This window comes from Aulonocara stuartgranti, assembly GCF_965226115.1.
Source record: "Aulonocara stuartgranti genome assembly, chromosome: 11".
NCBI classification, from domain to species: domain Eukaryota; kingdom Metazoa; phylum Chordata; class Actinopteri; order Cichliformes; family Cichlidae; genus Aulonocara; species Aulonocara stuartgranti.
In genome coordinates, this window is record NC_138947.1 from 38,859,914 (window position 1) to 38,875,051 (window position 15,138).

General features: G+C 41.5%; 1 protein-coding gene across 2 annotated transcripts in view; it reads right to left on the minus strand.

Annotated features, from left to right (window-relative positions):
- The window catches only part of grik2 (glutamate receptor, ionotropic, kainate 2), a 340,023-nt gene that overhangs the window by 24,156 nt on the left and 300,729 nt on the right, over positions 1–15,138 (minus strand). Inside the window, exons 16-17 of one of the 2 annotated variants that reach the window (XM_082550857.1) lie at positions 8,072–8,322; positions 7,774–7,801 (exon numbers count right to left, since the gene is read on the minus strand). In XM_082550857.1, the coding sequence (XP_082406983.1) occupies positions 7,774–7,801; positions 8,072–8,322 (279 nt within the window). The remainder of the gene's footprint in view (positions 1–7,773; positions 7,802–8,071; positions 8,323–15,138) is intronic. The other variant, XM_082550858.1, reaches the window with a different exon arrangement.

The following is a 15,138-nucleotide window of genomic DNA, read 5'->3' on the forward strand; positions in this document are numbered from 1 at the left end:
GATTTTATTCTTTCCAAGAAACTGGACTTCTTATTTCTAACCGAAACCTGGCAGCGCGATGGTGACTTTTCATCCTTCATTGAACTCTGTCCGAGTGGGTACTCATTCATCAGCCAGCCTCGGACGTCGGGTCGAGGAGGAGGTGTCGCTGCGGTGTTTGGAAGCCGGTTTTACTGTCGTGCAGTGTTGGTCGGACATTTTTCATCCTTTGAACTACAGCTGGTTAGAATTGGAAATAAAGATCCATTTTACTGCGCTGTAGTGTATCGTCCACCTGGCCTAAACAGCATGTTTTTAAAGGAGTTCAGTGACTTTTTATCCTCGACTTTGAAGCTGTCCAGACTGGTTATAGTCGGGGATTTTAATATACACGTTGATGATGACTCTGACCTCTTTGCCAGAGGTTTCCTTAGCGTCATGGATTCTTTTCATTTTACTCAGCATGTGTCTGGTCCCACACACACCAAAGGACACACACTGGACCTTGTTTTTACTTTAGGTTTAAACATTCATTTTATTTGTACTGAGGACATTTTTATTTCGGACCATCGTTGTTTTCTTTTTAATCTGTCTTTTCATTTGTCCTTCTCTCCTATTCGACACGTGGTTAGCTCTCGCATCTTAACTTCCTCTAGTGCTGTTAAATTTTCCGATGCTTTTAATTTAGTTTTATCTCCCTATAATGATGTTCATTTTTTAACAAATCCTTTTAATAATCATTGTCTTTGTATTTTAGACAATGTTTGTCCTGTCAAAGTTAGACTAGCTCCGGTTTCAAAGTCGTCTCCCTGGTTAAATGACAGCATTCGCTTCTTAAAGCGTTGCTGCCGTAAGGTTGAGCGTTTATGGAGGAAAACGCGTTTGCATGTCCATCTCCTTTATCTAAAGGACCTTTTAGTCTCTTTTAACACTTCAGTTCGAGATGCGAGGGCGGCCTATTTCTCAGACTTAGTGTCTAAGAGCAGAGGTAACCCTAAGGTACTATTCGACACCATTAGTGATATTGTTGCTCCTGCTCCACCTGCTGTCCCAATTTCATCAAATGAAGATTGTGAAAAATTTCTTTCTTTCTTCGTTGAAAAAGTCAGTGACGTGAGGAACAGTATCTCTCCTTCTGTGTCTCTCTTGTCTGATCCAACTCAAGCTAGGCCTGTAATTTTAGAAAGATTTTTACCTGTGTCCTTACCTGAGCTGGTCAAGTTGGTTAATTCAATGAAAGCATCCTCCTGCTCTCTTGATATTTTACCTGGATCTTTGTTTAAAAATGTCTTTCAGTCTATTGGTCCCTGTGTGCTCACAATTATTAATACCTCACTGGTTTCTGGTCAGGTCCCTGTTTATTGTAAGAATGCTGTTATTCACCCACTGTTAAAAAAACCTAAGCTTGATGCTTCTCTTCTCAGTAGCTACAGACCGATTTCAAAATTACCGTTCATTTCTAAGATTTTAGAAAAGGTTGTGGCTAAGCAGCTTATAGCTGTTCTAGATGAATACAGCATTCTGGATAAATTCCAATCTGGCTTTCGTAGAGCTCACTCTACTGAAACTACACTTCTTAGAGTCTCCAACGACATTTTAATGAGATGTGATGCAGGAGAATGCTCCGTTCTGTTGATGTTGGACCTGACCTCCGCCTTTGATACTGTGGATCATCATATTCTGCTAGATAGGCTGAGAGACTGGGTGGGTATATCAGGGGCTGCTTTGGACTGGTTTGAATCCTATTTGCATGAACGATCCTTTTCTGTGGCTACCTCTAAGTACAGTTCCTCTTCTACTTTTCTTGCCTATGGTGTGCCACAAGGTTCAGTTTTGGGGCCTTTATTGTTCTTACTGTATTTACTTCCTCTTCAACACTTATTGAGCACTTTTAAGGACATTTCGTATCACTGCTATGCAGATGATATTCAGGTATATATCTCCTTTAAGCCCCATGATGTTTCCAAGCTACAAATTTTGCACAAGTGCATAGACTCCATTAGATGTTGGATGGCTGGAAACTTTCTTCAACTAAATGAGGAGAAGACTGAAGTTCTTGTTTGTGCTCCTAAAACTTTTGTACCTAGTGTTATGGAAAACTTGGGTCCACTTGCTACATTTGCAAAACCGTCTATCAGGAGCCTTGGTGTTAGTATTGACTCAGCTCTGACTTTGGATGCCCATGTAAAATCTTTGGTTCGCTCCTGTTTTTATCATTTGAGAAACATTGCTAAGCTGAGTCCCATTGTATCGCGCTCCGAATTAGAAATTGTCATTCATGCATTTGTTTCATCTCGTCTGGACTACTGTAATTCTTTGTTTACTTGTTTATGTAAAGCCTCTTTGGATCGTCTGCAAGTTGTTCAGAATGCTGCTGCAAAGCTTCTGACCAAGTCCTCCAAGTTTTCCCATGTCACACCCCTGCTGATTCAGCTGCACTGGCTCCCCGTTAAATTCAGGATCCAGTTTAAGGTTTTGACCTTGACTTTCAGGGCCCTGCATGGACAAGCACCAACATATATAAGTGAACTTTTGCATCCATACATTCCCAGCAGGTCCCTGAGGTCATGTGACCAGGGCTTGCTTGCTGTCCAGCACACGAGGCTGAAAACAAAAGGCGACAAAGCTTTTGGAACTGTGGCCCCCAGATTGTGGAACTCTCTCCCTTTGAGCCTGAGATCTGTGGACTCAGTGGTCACTTTTAAAAAACAGCTAAAAACCCATCTTTTTAAACTTGCTTTTAGTTGATTTTTATTTTTAGGTTTTAGCTTCTGTGAAGCACTTTGTGATTTTTATCTTGAAAGGCGCTATATAAATAAAGTTTTACTTACTTACTTACTTACATGAGAGCAAAGGATAGCAGTTGAGTTTAAATGAGCCATCACCGACAGCAGAGTGCTCTACTCTGTCCTCACCAATATGCCCATCACCAAGAACAAAGGATTTACAAAAGATTGGCTGAGATGGGACTCTGACTCAGTCTCAGGCAGGATTTGAGTGAAGCATCACACCTGCATGTCAGGGCAGCACTCTTTGTGCAGTGATAGAGCATACAGCTCCCCCGCTCATTTAGCTGACACTATAGCGAACAAGAATGCTGTAGGCCATTTTAGCTCCACTGTTTCAAGGAGTTTGAATGGCTCATGCTGGAATCTCATGGAGGGAGAGCCAGTTGCTTTTGATAGGGAGGCACCCTGCTACCTCCATGAAGAACTGAGCAATGAGGGGACAACAAGTCAATCTAGTAGTTTCTGGGGACTGACACATGCTGTCTTTTTTTGGCTGCTACCATTATTTTTGAGCTGAGGTGGACCTGCCCTCCTCCAACAGTTCATGCTAAAATTGGAAAATGGGATGGGCTGTGGAGGTCCACTTGAATCCACTTGTTTCCCATTCCAACATGAATATGTTTATAAATGAATATGTTGCTTTGGTAGATGGAGCTACTAACCAATAACTGAAGCAAGATCATGACTAGTAGATACGCTGTCTCAGGAGCCAGGCCCACAGCTGGAAGAGATGGAGAGGCATCCAATGGGCTCCCAAGGGTGACCTTGAAGAAACGATCAAATGGTGTTCTGCTAGTTGGGAGCCACTAAGATAATGGTCACCTCTTCCACTTGGAACCTCTGCAGGTGGGGGTGAAGGAGAGTAACGGAGGGAAAGGCATAAAGGGAGGCCATTGCATCCATGCCTGATCGATTGATTATCTCTCCATATGGAGAGAAAGATGGGATGCTGAGTTATCTCCCTAGACACACCTAGACACAAAAAGATCTGCCACAGCCATGCCAAAATATCCCTAGACCTCCACCAGCTGATCTGCTGTGAGGTTGGCCAGGCGTTGCGCAGTGCATTGCCTTCAGGGACCAGAACTGTGGGTACAACCACTCCTGTGCATTCTGAGCCAGCTTGCTGAGGACCTGATGGCCTTCTTTACCATGTGAATAAATATTGTTACTGCCAGAAACTCAACTGTTTTGGGATCCCAGGACAGCTTGGGGTCAAGATCAATGCCGAGACAGACTCATAATCAAGGTTGGGCAGTGTTGACTCAAGGTTTCAGGGTCAATTTGAAGCCCACCTGGTGAGGTAAATCTCAAAGGCCCTAGAAGGCCCAGAAACCCACTCCCCGTTTCTGACAACTGTCAGAAAGTGGATACGCTGGGAGATCCCCTTGCCATCTCCCAGGGTATCTGGGGTCATTAGGGTCTCCTGGGGCAGTCTCTTCTTTGGTGCTTTTCTACTTTAACTTAACTAAAGTTAAAATGTTGAGATCTGTGGAATGTGAGATATAGATTAAGATGGTTTGGTATAAGAAATCCTATGCAGCAAACAATTTTCATACATTCAGAGACAAATTTTGTCAGAGTATTTGTGAGTCTCACTAACATGCTCTACATGTACCTCCACGTAAACTGTAAATTTTATGTGCGCATTAATTAGGAATATCTTGTATGGAGACGTGGATGTAATTGTGCCTATTAAAGGCTGTAAAGCCTGAACTATGCAATATTCTGATCATTTTAAATAACAAACAAAAATTAAAAATAATATATCATTTTGGGATTTTAATTTTCTTGAGTTTTGTTTGTTAAAACCAGCAGTTTTGTGCAACGTATTGCTTAAAAAAGGGAGATTTTTCAGCAATGAGCAATAAAAGTAATTTATAACATTTGAAAATGTGTTAAGAGTCCATTTTGTGAGTAGTAGTATTAGTCTTTTCTGTTGTAGAATGAAAAGCTAAAAAACTTTGTATCTTAAAATCATGAAATGTATTTTAACTGCTGGTAATATTTGGCCCTGGCAGTTTTAGCTATACAGCAACTCCTGGTGGCTCGTATGTTAGAAAAAGAGAAAAAAAAAAAGCAACCAAAAAGGTATTATTTTTTTTATACTTATGTTGCTCCATTCCTGTTTTTCACCGTTTCTACTGAAAAAAGGGGAAAATAAATCTGTAAAATCTGTAACATTGTAATGTTTTTTCCTGTGTATTTTATGCTTTGGTTTTATTAGTTTGTTTTTGTATAATGCATCTTTTTATTCATATGCTTTTATTTTGAAGGTTTCTCACTTTTTTGCTTGCTTAAGATTTTGCCTACTTTGTCAACTGATGGCTGCGGAGTTTTCACAAATAATTTTATACCTTTATTATACTATATACTCTTTTTTTTTTATTTTTAATTCCTTTTTTAAAAATTTTTTATTTTATTTTAAATAAGCAAATTTTAATTAAAATAATTTAATTTTCTTTTGCTGGCCACACGTGCTACTCTCTATCTGGTCAGAATGAGTTTTACCCTCCCTCAGGTCAGCATACTGTGTGAGTTAGAACAAGTCATATGGGAGGAACTTTGGCAGAAGATGCACAAATAATAAAACCATTGAACAAATGATTAGATTTTTTTTGCCGAAGGGGCTAAGACTTGTGGAGGGACTCTGTGTTTACATCAACGCTGATGCTGTTGTGGCTTGCAAACACCGTTCACCTCTGCTGGAGCTTATGATCATTGAGTGCAGACCATTCTACTTACCGAAGGAATTTTCAGCCATACTGTTTGTTGCTGTCTACATCGCTCCCTGCTCTAATAACAACAACAGGAGTGAGGCACTGAATGAACTGTATCAGCATGTCAGTGAACAGCAGACAGCCCACTCAGATGCTTTTCTCGTCCTAGCGGGTGATTTCGATCATGCAGACCCAAAGACTGTGCTTCCCAAACTGCACAAACACATTAAATTTCCTACACAGGGAAACAACATTCTGGGCAATGTTTTCACCACCCAGAGAGGAGATTACAAAGCTCTCTCCCTCCCCCGCCTTGGTGAATCTGATCACATCACTGTTATGCTAATGCCAGTATACAGGCCCCTGGTCAAAGTCACCAAACCAGTTTGTAAACAGGTACGTGTGTAAGGTCCTCAGAGGGACTGCAAGACGGTTTTTCCACCACAGACTGGGAGATCTTTAAAGTGGCTGCCACACATTACAACACCACAGACCTGTAGGAATATACAGAAACTGTCATTGGCTACATCTCAGAGTGCATCGATGATGTCACAGAGACCAAGACTATTACTGTCTGGGCCAACCAGAAACCATGGCTCATATTTGAGGTCTACAGCCTCCTGAGGGTGAGACAGCTCATCCCCAGCTTTAGATGAGCCTAAGAACAGCAAAGGCAAACCTGTCCCTTGGCATCATAGAGGAAAGTACTCCAGGAGGATTTCATAGAGCTTCTGTGACAGCAGACCACAGACTACAAGCCCACATTGCAGACTGCTGTCAGTTCCACCTCTCTACCAGATGAGCTAAACAAATTCATCGCTTGCTTTGAGGCACAGAACTGTCCCGGAATTTTGAGAAGACTAAGGAGATCATCATAGACTTCAGGAGAACTCACACCCTGCACACCCCACTAACCATCAACGGTGCTGCTGTGGCGAGGGTAAGCAGCACTAAGTTCCTGAGTGTGCACATCTCAGAAGATCTCTCCTGGTCAAAAAACAGCATCTCTGACCAGTAAACCCCAACAGTGACTTCCTCTGCAAACTGAGGAGAGCAAAAGCCTTATGAGCAACTTCTACAGAGGCGCTTCTTTTCCCTTCCTTCAGAACATCTATTACACCCGCCTCATCCGAAAAGCCCTCTGCATTATAGGTGACTCCACTCATCTGTCCAACAGCTTTTTCAGTTTGCTGCCGTCAGGAACGAGACTGAAGAGCCTATGGGCTAGACCCAGCAGACTGAGAGACGGTCACTCAAACACTTGGATTGTGTTGGACATTTTTGTTTTAATCTTTTTATGTTTTTGTTGTTTGAATGTAAAATTGAGGGCAGTGTGAGCACTGCAATTTCGAATTCCTGTTTATGATCTGTATGGTTTTTGACAATAAAGCAGACTTTGACGTGACTTTGGTCATCTGAAGAGGCATAATAGGATATAATGCAAAACTACAAAGTGCAACCTATTTATTGCACTTGTTGCTATGCAGCCTCAAAAAGCATCACAGTAAAACTGGCACTACGTAAGCACTTGCAGTACACTTTTGGTGGAAATTGGGGGAAAAGGTACTTGACATATTTTTCAATACAGCTGAGTTTTGTCTGGTGCTCTAGGCCTTTATAGTAGCAACGTATCTGAGGCTAGATGCTTGCTTAAAAGTTCCAGTCTTGTCTCTCAACTGATTAAAATGAGAGGAGGGAGGAGATGGCTCAGTAGGTAGAGTGTTTGCCCCATGATCGAAAGGTCAGGGGGTCAAATCCACTGAACGGATACCCTGAGGTACCCCTGAGCAAGGTATTGTCCCTACAGACTGCTCTCCGGGCACTGGTGGCTGCCCACTGCTTCACTGGGTGAATGGGTTAAATGCAGAGAGGAATTTCCCTACAGGGGATTAATAAAGTATACATTATTATTAAAAGAAGCTATTTATGAACTAAATACTACAGATATAAACAGTGAAAATGGTGACAGCACAAGTAGGATGGGATTGTGCAACGTGGAAATGAAAAGCAGCACTGGGAAATGTGTGCGGGTGGGTGTGGCTGTTGATGAAGTGGGTCATGCGGCTTAGTAAACTGTAAAAACAGGTACGAGTGATTGAATGCCAGCATTCCAATTTTTTTAGTAAACTGCTCATAGTATTCCCATTTCCTGGGGGTTGTCACAACAAAACCTTTTGAAAGTTTTAGGGTATTGCAATAGAAAATATTCTGTAGTTTTTCTGGAGATCATTTGAGATGATGGTTAAAGTCTAGCTTGGATCCATGGTGACAGCAGAATTCCTCACGTTTCTTATCTCCTTGTCCCCATTGGGCCTAAGTGAATAAATGCAAAAAGACCAACCCTTATCTTACTGTATGGCATTAGGCACTGTCATCACAGTGTAAGTTTCCGCAAACTAGAAACAATCATTTTCTTACAAATGTGGGGAAGAAAGTTAACGTACTTTGTTCCATTTATTTTAAAATTGATTGATGTGTTTGTATTTGTCTTTGTCATGAGACTACTCTTTGTGACATGTGTTTGTTGTAATAAACTATCACAATTTCAATTAAAAAACAAAAAACATCAAATGAATTTCTTACCTTTTCAAGTTGTGCGTTCTGTTTGGACTTGTAGAGGAACTCTCCCATGGCCACAAAGACAGAGAGAACAAGTCCGGCTGCCAGGATGATGAAGATCCCACCGATGTTCTGTACCCCAAGGGCACTGGCCTCCTTACTCTCCTCCTCTGGACAACCATTTCCTCTCCACCACTTCTCCTTCATCATGTGTAGCTTCCCTTCCTCTTGAAGCTGCAGAATGGCAATAGTGATCTTATCTCTGTACGGAGAACCTAAAGGACCAAAATGCATAAGGTCAGTGTAAGCAGCTGACGCAACTAACTAAATCCCATAGACCACCACTGTTACTTTCACTGACCTTTTGGCCCCTTTATGACAGAAAGCTGCTCTCTCCCTCCCTTCCTGTCCAAGGTTTTCCCACACCTGATTGCCACAGCTGAACAGCATTCAGACTGTTTCATATATTGCTCCAGCACCAAACACTCCTTGGCATTTGGAAGTGTTTGGCTTTCAGTGTTGTGTGTGTGTGTGTGTGTGATCGGGGTTCTCTGCCATTTTTGTTTATGCACAATTTTCTCATGTTTTGTGGTCAGCCAGCTTAGCCAGTTTTTTTCACCTTAGAAATTAATGTTTATTTTCTAGTAAGAGTGGTGGTTATTATTGTCTTGGCCTTGCAGACCCTGATGTTTGTTTGCTTCCTTAATCCTTCTCGTTCATTTTGAACGGTGTAGTTTATAACCTGATATCATGGCTCATATCAGGTTGTCTGCACAGACTGCACAGTTGGTGTCACCTGCATGTGCAGAGAGAGAACTTGAAGGTCAAGCTGAATATGTGCTGTGCAAGTCAAGTACCTGGGCCATGTGGTGTCTTTGCAGATGGGGTGGCCATAAATATAAACCAGAACTGCCAGAGAATGCCAAGGAACTGAAATTATTATTATTATTATTATGTTGCCAACTACTATGGACTATTTGTTCCTGGGTTTTCTTACATTGCCTCCATGTTCAAGTCCTTAGTTGCAAAACTGACTCATTAAGTCAAGAGGCAAAAAAGGACCCAAATCCCATTGGATTTAGGCCTGCGAGATAGCTTTTCAGATGCTCACATCACTGTGCTGACCTGTGCACATTTTAACAAAACTTGTTACAGTAACAAATCATGATGGACTGGGAGCTGTCCTGTGACAGGACAGTGGGAAGGTACGATTCAACTACTGCTGTTGCTAGTCAGTCTCTGCAAAGCAGAAAGGAGTGTGCAGAACCAAAGTTTTATTAGAACTTTTAGTCATCAAATGGGCTGTGAAAAATTTAGGGGGTACTTATTGGTCTAGAACTGCATATTAAAGTATGTTGTAAATACTCTCAGTGATCTTAAAACAGTTCATTTTGAGGGCAAGTTCTGACCTGAGGTGCATGTATAAACCGCATCAGGCAAATACAGAGACTGTGTAAATGGGACTGTAGCCTTTGGTCCCACATTTGTCCTTGCTGAGGAGCTTAAGTGCACAGTGTGTCAAGTAGCACCTGCCTCTCAAGACAGTATCGCAAGCCATAACAATGTCTCCTTGGGAAGGTAAAACTAACTAATCTTGCAGACAGACTGGATGATCCAAGAATTTCACTTCTTTTGGGACAGGTGATGGCAAACAAGGACGAGAGAGAGAAAACATCCTTGTCCAAACTGATAAACAATGAGACATACTGATCAAAAGACGCTTCACTTTTGTATAGAGGTTATACAAGTGAAATCACCACAAGAGGACCTGTGTGAAATCAGCTGTTGCTGCTACAGCAACTGCTCGCTCTTCATGATAATGATCACCACCGAGGGTTGGAGCGGACCCAGACCTGATCAGAAGGAGGTGCTAGGTACAGGGTGATTTCAAGGTGCTTTACACTGTAAGGTAAAGACCCTACAACAATACAGAGGAAAAACCCCAACAATCAGATGATCGACCACATGAGCAACCATATGTCGACAGTATGAAGAAAAACCCTCTATTTTAACAGTAAGAAACCTCAGGCAGAACCAGGCCTAAGGTAGCAGTGACCGGTCCAAGGTAAAGAGAAGGAGGCAGGTCAAAAGACACACTGGGATAGAGCTAGAGTTGAATAATAACCAATGATTAAATGCAGAGTGGTGAATAAACTGTTACGGAATAAACATATATTCTTAGTGCTTATTTTCTGATTATATTGCTTTATGTAGTTTAATAATAAAGGCTTCTATAAAGCAAGGCCAGCTGTGAGAGAGAACTAGGTCAGAGGGTGATAGGTCGCCTTAGCAACAGAGGCTTAAGTTAGTGGAAGTTTAAGAAACAGGAAGTTTAGTGCAGAGCTGCAGAGGCATGTTAATAAAATACAGGAAACCAGACAGAAAAAGCGGAACTAGTAACACAGTTGTTTTTATCAAAACTATGTGTGACGTGTAAAGGACCAAAATAACACCTATATGAGACACATTTTTGGTTTCTAATGCTAGAGATTTTGCAACTGGCTTTGGGATGTGTAGATTTCTCTCTTCCGGAAGATGATTAAATAAAAAATTGTAAATATTTTGACTAACTGAGTCGTGTTCTTTCTATTCAGTAAAAGAATGAAAAAGAATCAGATTTAATAAAACACAGTGATTGAAAAAGGTGAGTAAAAAAGAAACACTCATCATGGGAAGCCCCCACCAACCTCAGCCTACTGCAGCATGAATAAGGAAGGATTTAAGGTCACCTGATCCAGCCGTAACTATACGCTTTATCCAAAAGGAATGTTTTGAGCCTAATACTAAAAGTAGAGTATCTGTCTCCCAAATCCAAACTGGGAGATGGTTCTGCAGAATAGGGGGTCTGAAAACTGAACACTCCCATTCTGCAATTAAATGCCCTACAATAGGAAGTAATCAGCGGTCTGGGAGTGAAGTGCACTATTAGGGTGATATGGTACCAGTAAGATGAAGCCTGAATATTCAAGACCTTGCATGTGAGGAGAAAGATTTTTAATCTAATTCTGGTTTTATTAAGGAGCCATCGAATAGAAGGTATTATGGGAGAAATATTGTTGATACTTTCTGTTTATTGTTTTTCTTTTAACATTATACAGTGGGGGTAGAGGGTAACAACAAAACAGAACATTAAAAAGAAAAATAATAACATTTAAAAAAGAAAAACTAAATAAAACAGGTGAAAAAACCCCGAGTTGGGTCACCATGTTTCTACAATTTGATCATTTCTCATTATCAATGTGATCGTCTTTATCCTGTCGAATTTATGTACTCAGTCCATTTCTCCCACTTGTGATGGTATTGACCTGAGTCCTTATTTTGTAAGTCATGTTCAAGTCCATGATTTATGTTTCGTCCATAATTTTGATCCATCCTGCGATTCATCCCTAACCCTAACCCTGCAATGGTGGGTTTATCTTGTACCATTTTCTTGCAATTTCCTTTTTACAGGCTGCAAGCATAATTTTCAATATGTATCTGTCTTCTTTCATCACATTTCCCGTAATGACACCAAAGTATAATAATGTACAAGTCTTAGATACAGCATAACCCAGAATTTTACCTATAACTAAATGAACATCTTCCCAAAATTTTGTAATCTTGGAACAGAACCAGAACACATAGGAATGATTCACATTTACCTCTCCACAGCCCCTCCAACACGGTTGTGGTAATGAAGTGTGTTTGTTCCTAATTCTGGGTGTTATAAAAAATCTAATTACATTTTTCCAGCAGTGCAGTCTCCAGGCACGTGATGATGTTGTTGACTGCTGTATTTTCCAGGTTTGTGACCATTCCTCATCAGATATGTTCACTCCCAACCCTCTCTGTCACTTCAGTTTTACATATGTTGTTGTACACCCTCTTGCCTCCATTACATGCTCGTACATGCAGGTCCTGATGGCATCCCCGGGCGTGTTCTCAGAGCATGTTCTGGGGAGCTTGCAGGAGTGCTGACAGACATATTCAATCTGTCCTTGGCCCACGCTGTGGTACCGGCCTGCTTCAAATCCACCTCCATCGTCCCGATACCCAAAAACTCCAACCCATCTAGCCTCAATGACTACCGCCCAGTAGCACTCACCCCCATCATCACTAAGTGCTTAGAGCAGCTGGTCCTAGCACACTTCAAATCCTGTCTCCCCCCCACCCTGGACCCCCACCAATTCGCATACCGCCAGAACAGGAGCACAGAGGATGCAGTCTCCATCGCACTGCACTCTGTCCTCTCACACCTGGACAACAACAACACATACGCCAGAATGCTGTTTATAGACTTCAGTTCAGCATTCAATACAATCCTCCCCTCACAACTCAACAGGAAACTGACAGACCTGGGCATCAGTTCCCTCATCTGCAAATGGTTACTGGACTTCCTGACCAACTGCCCCCAACATGTCCGGCTGGATAACCACTGCTCATCTACCATCACAATGAGTGTACCACAAGGCTGTGTGATGAGCCCTTTCCTCTACTCCCTCTTCACCCACGACTGCAGACCTGTTGATGGTTCCAACACCATCATTAAGTTTGCAGATGAAACCACGGTGATTGGCCTCATCAGTGACAACGATGAGGCCGCCTACAGGGAGGAGGTGGATCGTCTGGCTGAGTGGTGCGACAGAAACAACCTGCTGCTTAACACCGAGAAGACCAAGGAGCTCATCATGGACTACAGGAGGAATGCTGACCCACATCCACCCATCCACATTAAGGGGACGGCTGTGGAGCGTGTGAGCAGCTTCAAGTTCCTGGGAGTCCACATCTCCGAGGATCTCACCTGGACGACCAACTGCTCCAAGCTGGTCAAGAAGGCTCACCAGCGCCTCTTCTTCTTGAGGACTCTGAGGAAGAACCACCTGTCCTCAGACATCCTGGTGAACTTCTATCGCTGCACCATCGAGAGCATCCTGACCAACTGTATAACAGTCTGGTACGGGAACTGCTCTGCCTCGGACTGGAAGGCGTTGCAGAGGGTCGTGAAAACTGCCCAGCGCATCGCCAGAGCACCACTTCCTGCCATAAAGGACATCTACAGGAAGCAGTGTCTGAAAAGGGCTGGGAAAATCATCAAAGACCCCAGTCACCCATCACATGGACTCTTCACCCTCCTGCCCTCTGGAAGGCGCCACAGGAGCCTCCGGACTAAGACCACCAGGTACCGGAACAGCTTCTTCCCCACAGCTGTCAGACTCCTGAACTCTGCCTCCTGACATCTGACCCACACTAAACACATGGACTGAACATACACACCCCCACAATGGACAACTGTACCCTCAAACACACAATAATAACATGGACTGAACCATCACTCACAACCACCAGCACTTTATATACCTCTGTAGAAACTATCCACATATCTCACTTATCTTAACTGCACTACTGTATAGCTCTGTGTAAATAATCATTCTGTACATTCGATAATCTTTAATCCTACAACTGTTTACAACTTGCATAGTTCCCATTTCTGTATAGCTGTATATCTCAGATTCTGTAAAGTTATTTATTTCATATTCTGTATAGTTTTTCATATTTATATCCTGTTCATAGCCTGTACATAGCTCGTACTCACTACAGCCTGTACATACTTATAGTTATAGAATATTCACAACATACTTCATACCGTGTACATTATTACATACCATAATAGACCCATTTCTGTAATATACTCACATATCTATATCATTGCTAATATATATTGTAATATATCTATATCACTAAAGCACTTCTGGATGGATGCAAACTGCATTTCGTTGCCCTGTACCTGTGCATGTGCAATGACAATAAAGTTGAATTCTATTCTATTGAATTCTATTCTATTCTTTCTTTCTTTCTTTCTTACTCAGATATTTATCAGTAAGTGATTTATATGCAGTGTTGGTCAAGTTACTTGAAAAAAGTAATCAGTAATTAATTACTGATTAGTTCCCCAAAAAAATTAATCCCGTTACTTTACTGATTACTTATTTTCAAAAGTAATTAATTATTTAGTTACTTAGTTACTTAAAAAAAAACACGATTTACAACCTGAATAGGTGATAAAGCGATAGATCTTTCAGCCCAATTCTACTTTTTCTGCATAATCCATCATACAAAATGTAATCAAATGGAAAAGTCTCTTTTTAAAACTTGTTTTATTAGTTTTAATCTTTTAACTTTATGCATCAAGCAAACATTTAATTATATGCAACATTCTCTGACTTGAATAAATTAGTTTAACATTTAAACCTATTTTCTGCACATTCCAGCACATAAAATAAAATATTTTTTTGTGTTTACACTCAGTCTTTCAACTAGATGCAAGTAAAACACAGCAGAAAATAAATAAAGTCAAAGACTAGCGGTCCTGTTGCTCTATTTTCACCTGTAAAGCAGGAGTAGGGCAGGTGGAGGTTTACCCTGGTGCAGGTGTGCCGCGGTCAGTGGAAGAATCCGCGAGTTTCTCTGTGAGTTTCCCATTACGTCGTAGCTACTCGGTGCTTGTTGGAAGTTTAGGGGGTTTTTTGCTGTAAAAAGAAGTTTTCTTCCCACGCGCAACTGACACTAATGTTTTTGTCACTTTTTATGGAATCAAACTCAAAGTAAGGTCAGTACTTCCACGCTTTAAACGCTGCACGCTCATACTCTCTCTGCACTCGATATGTGATCCATTATTGATCTGCACACAGCTGTTGTCACGAACGTCGCACTCGCTTACGTCACTGTCGTGAGACATTCTCGCAAAAAAATCACGGTTTTAGTAACGCAGTAACGCAGCGTTCCTACGGGAAAGTAACGGTAATCTAATTACCGTTTTTGCAATAGTAATCCCTTACTTTACTCATTACTTGAAAAAAGTAATCGAATTACAGTAACGCATTACAAGTAACGCGTTACTGCCCATCTCTGCTTATATGTATTTATATATTATATATATTGTGCTATTTCTTACTTCTTGTATTGTCTGTCTGTGTTACTGTTTGTACTGGAGTGCTGTAACCAACATAATTTCCCCTAGGAATCAATAAAGTACCCTGGTTCTGATTTATCATCTCTTCTGCCCTTCTTCTTTTCAGATATTTCTACAACTTGATGGGAGTCTACCTGTGGTA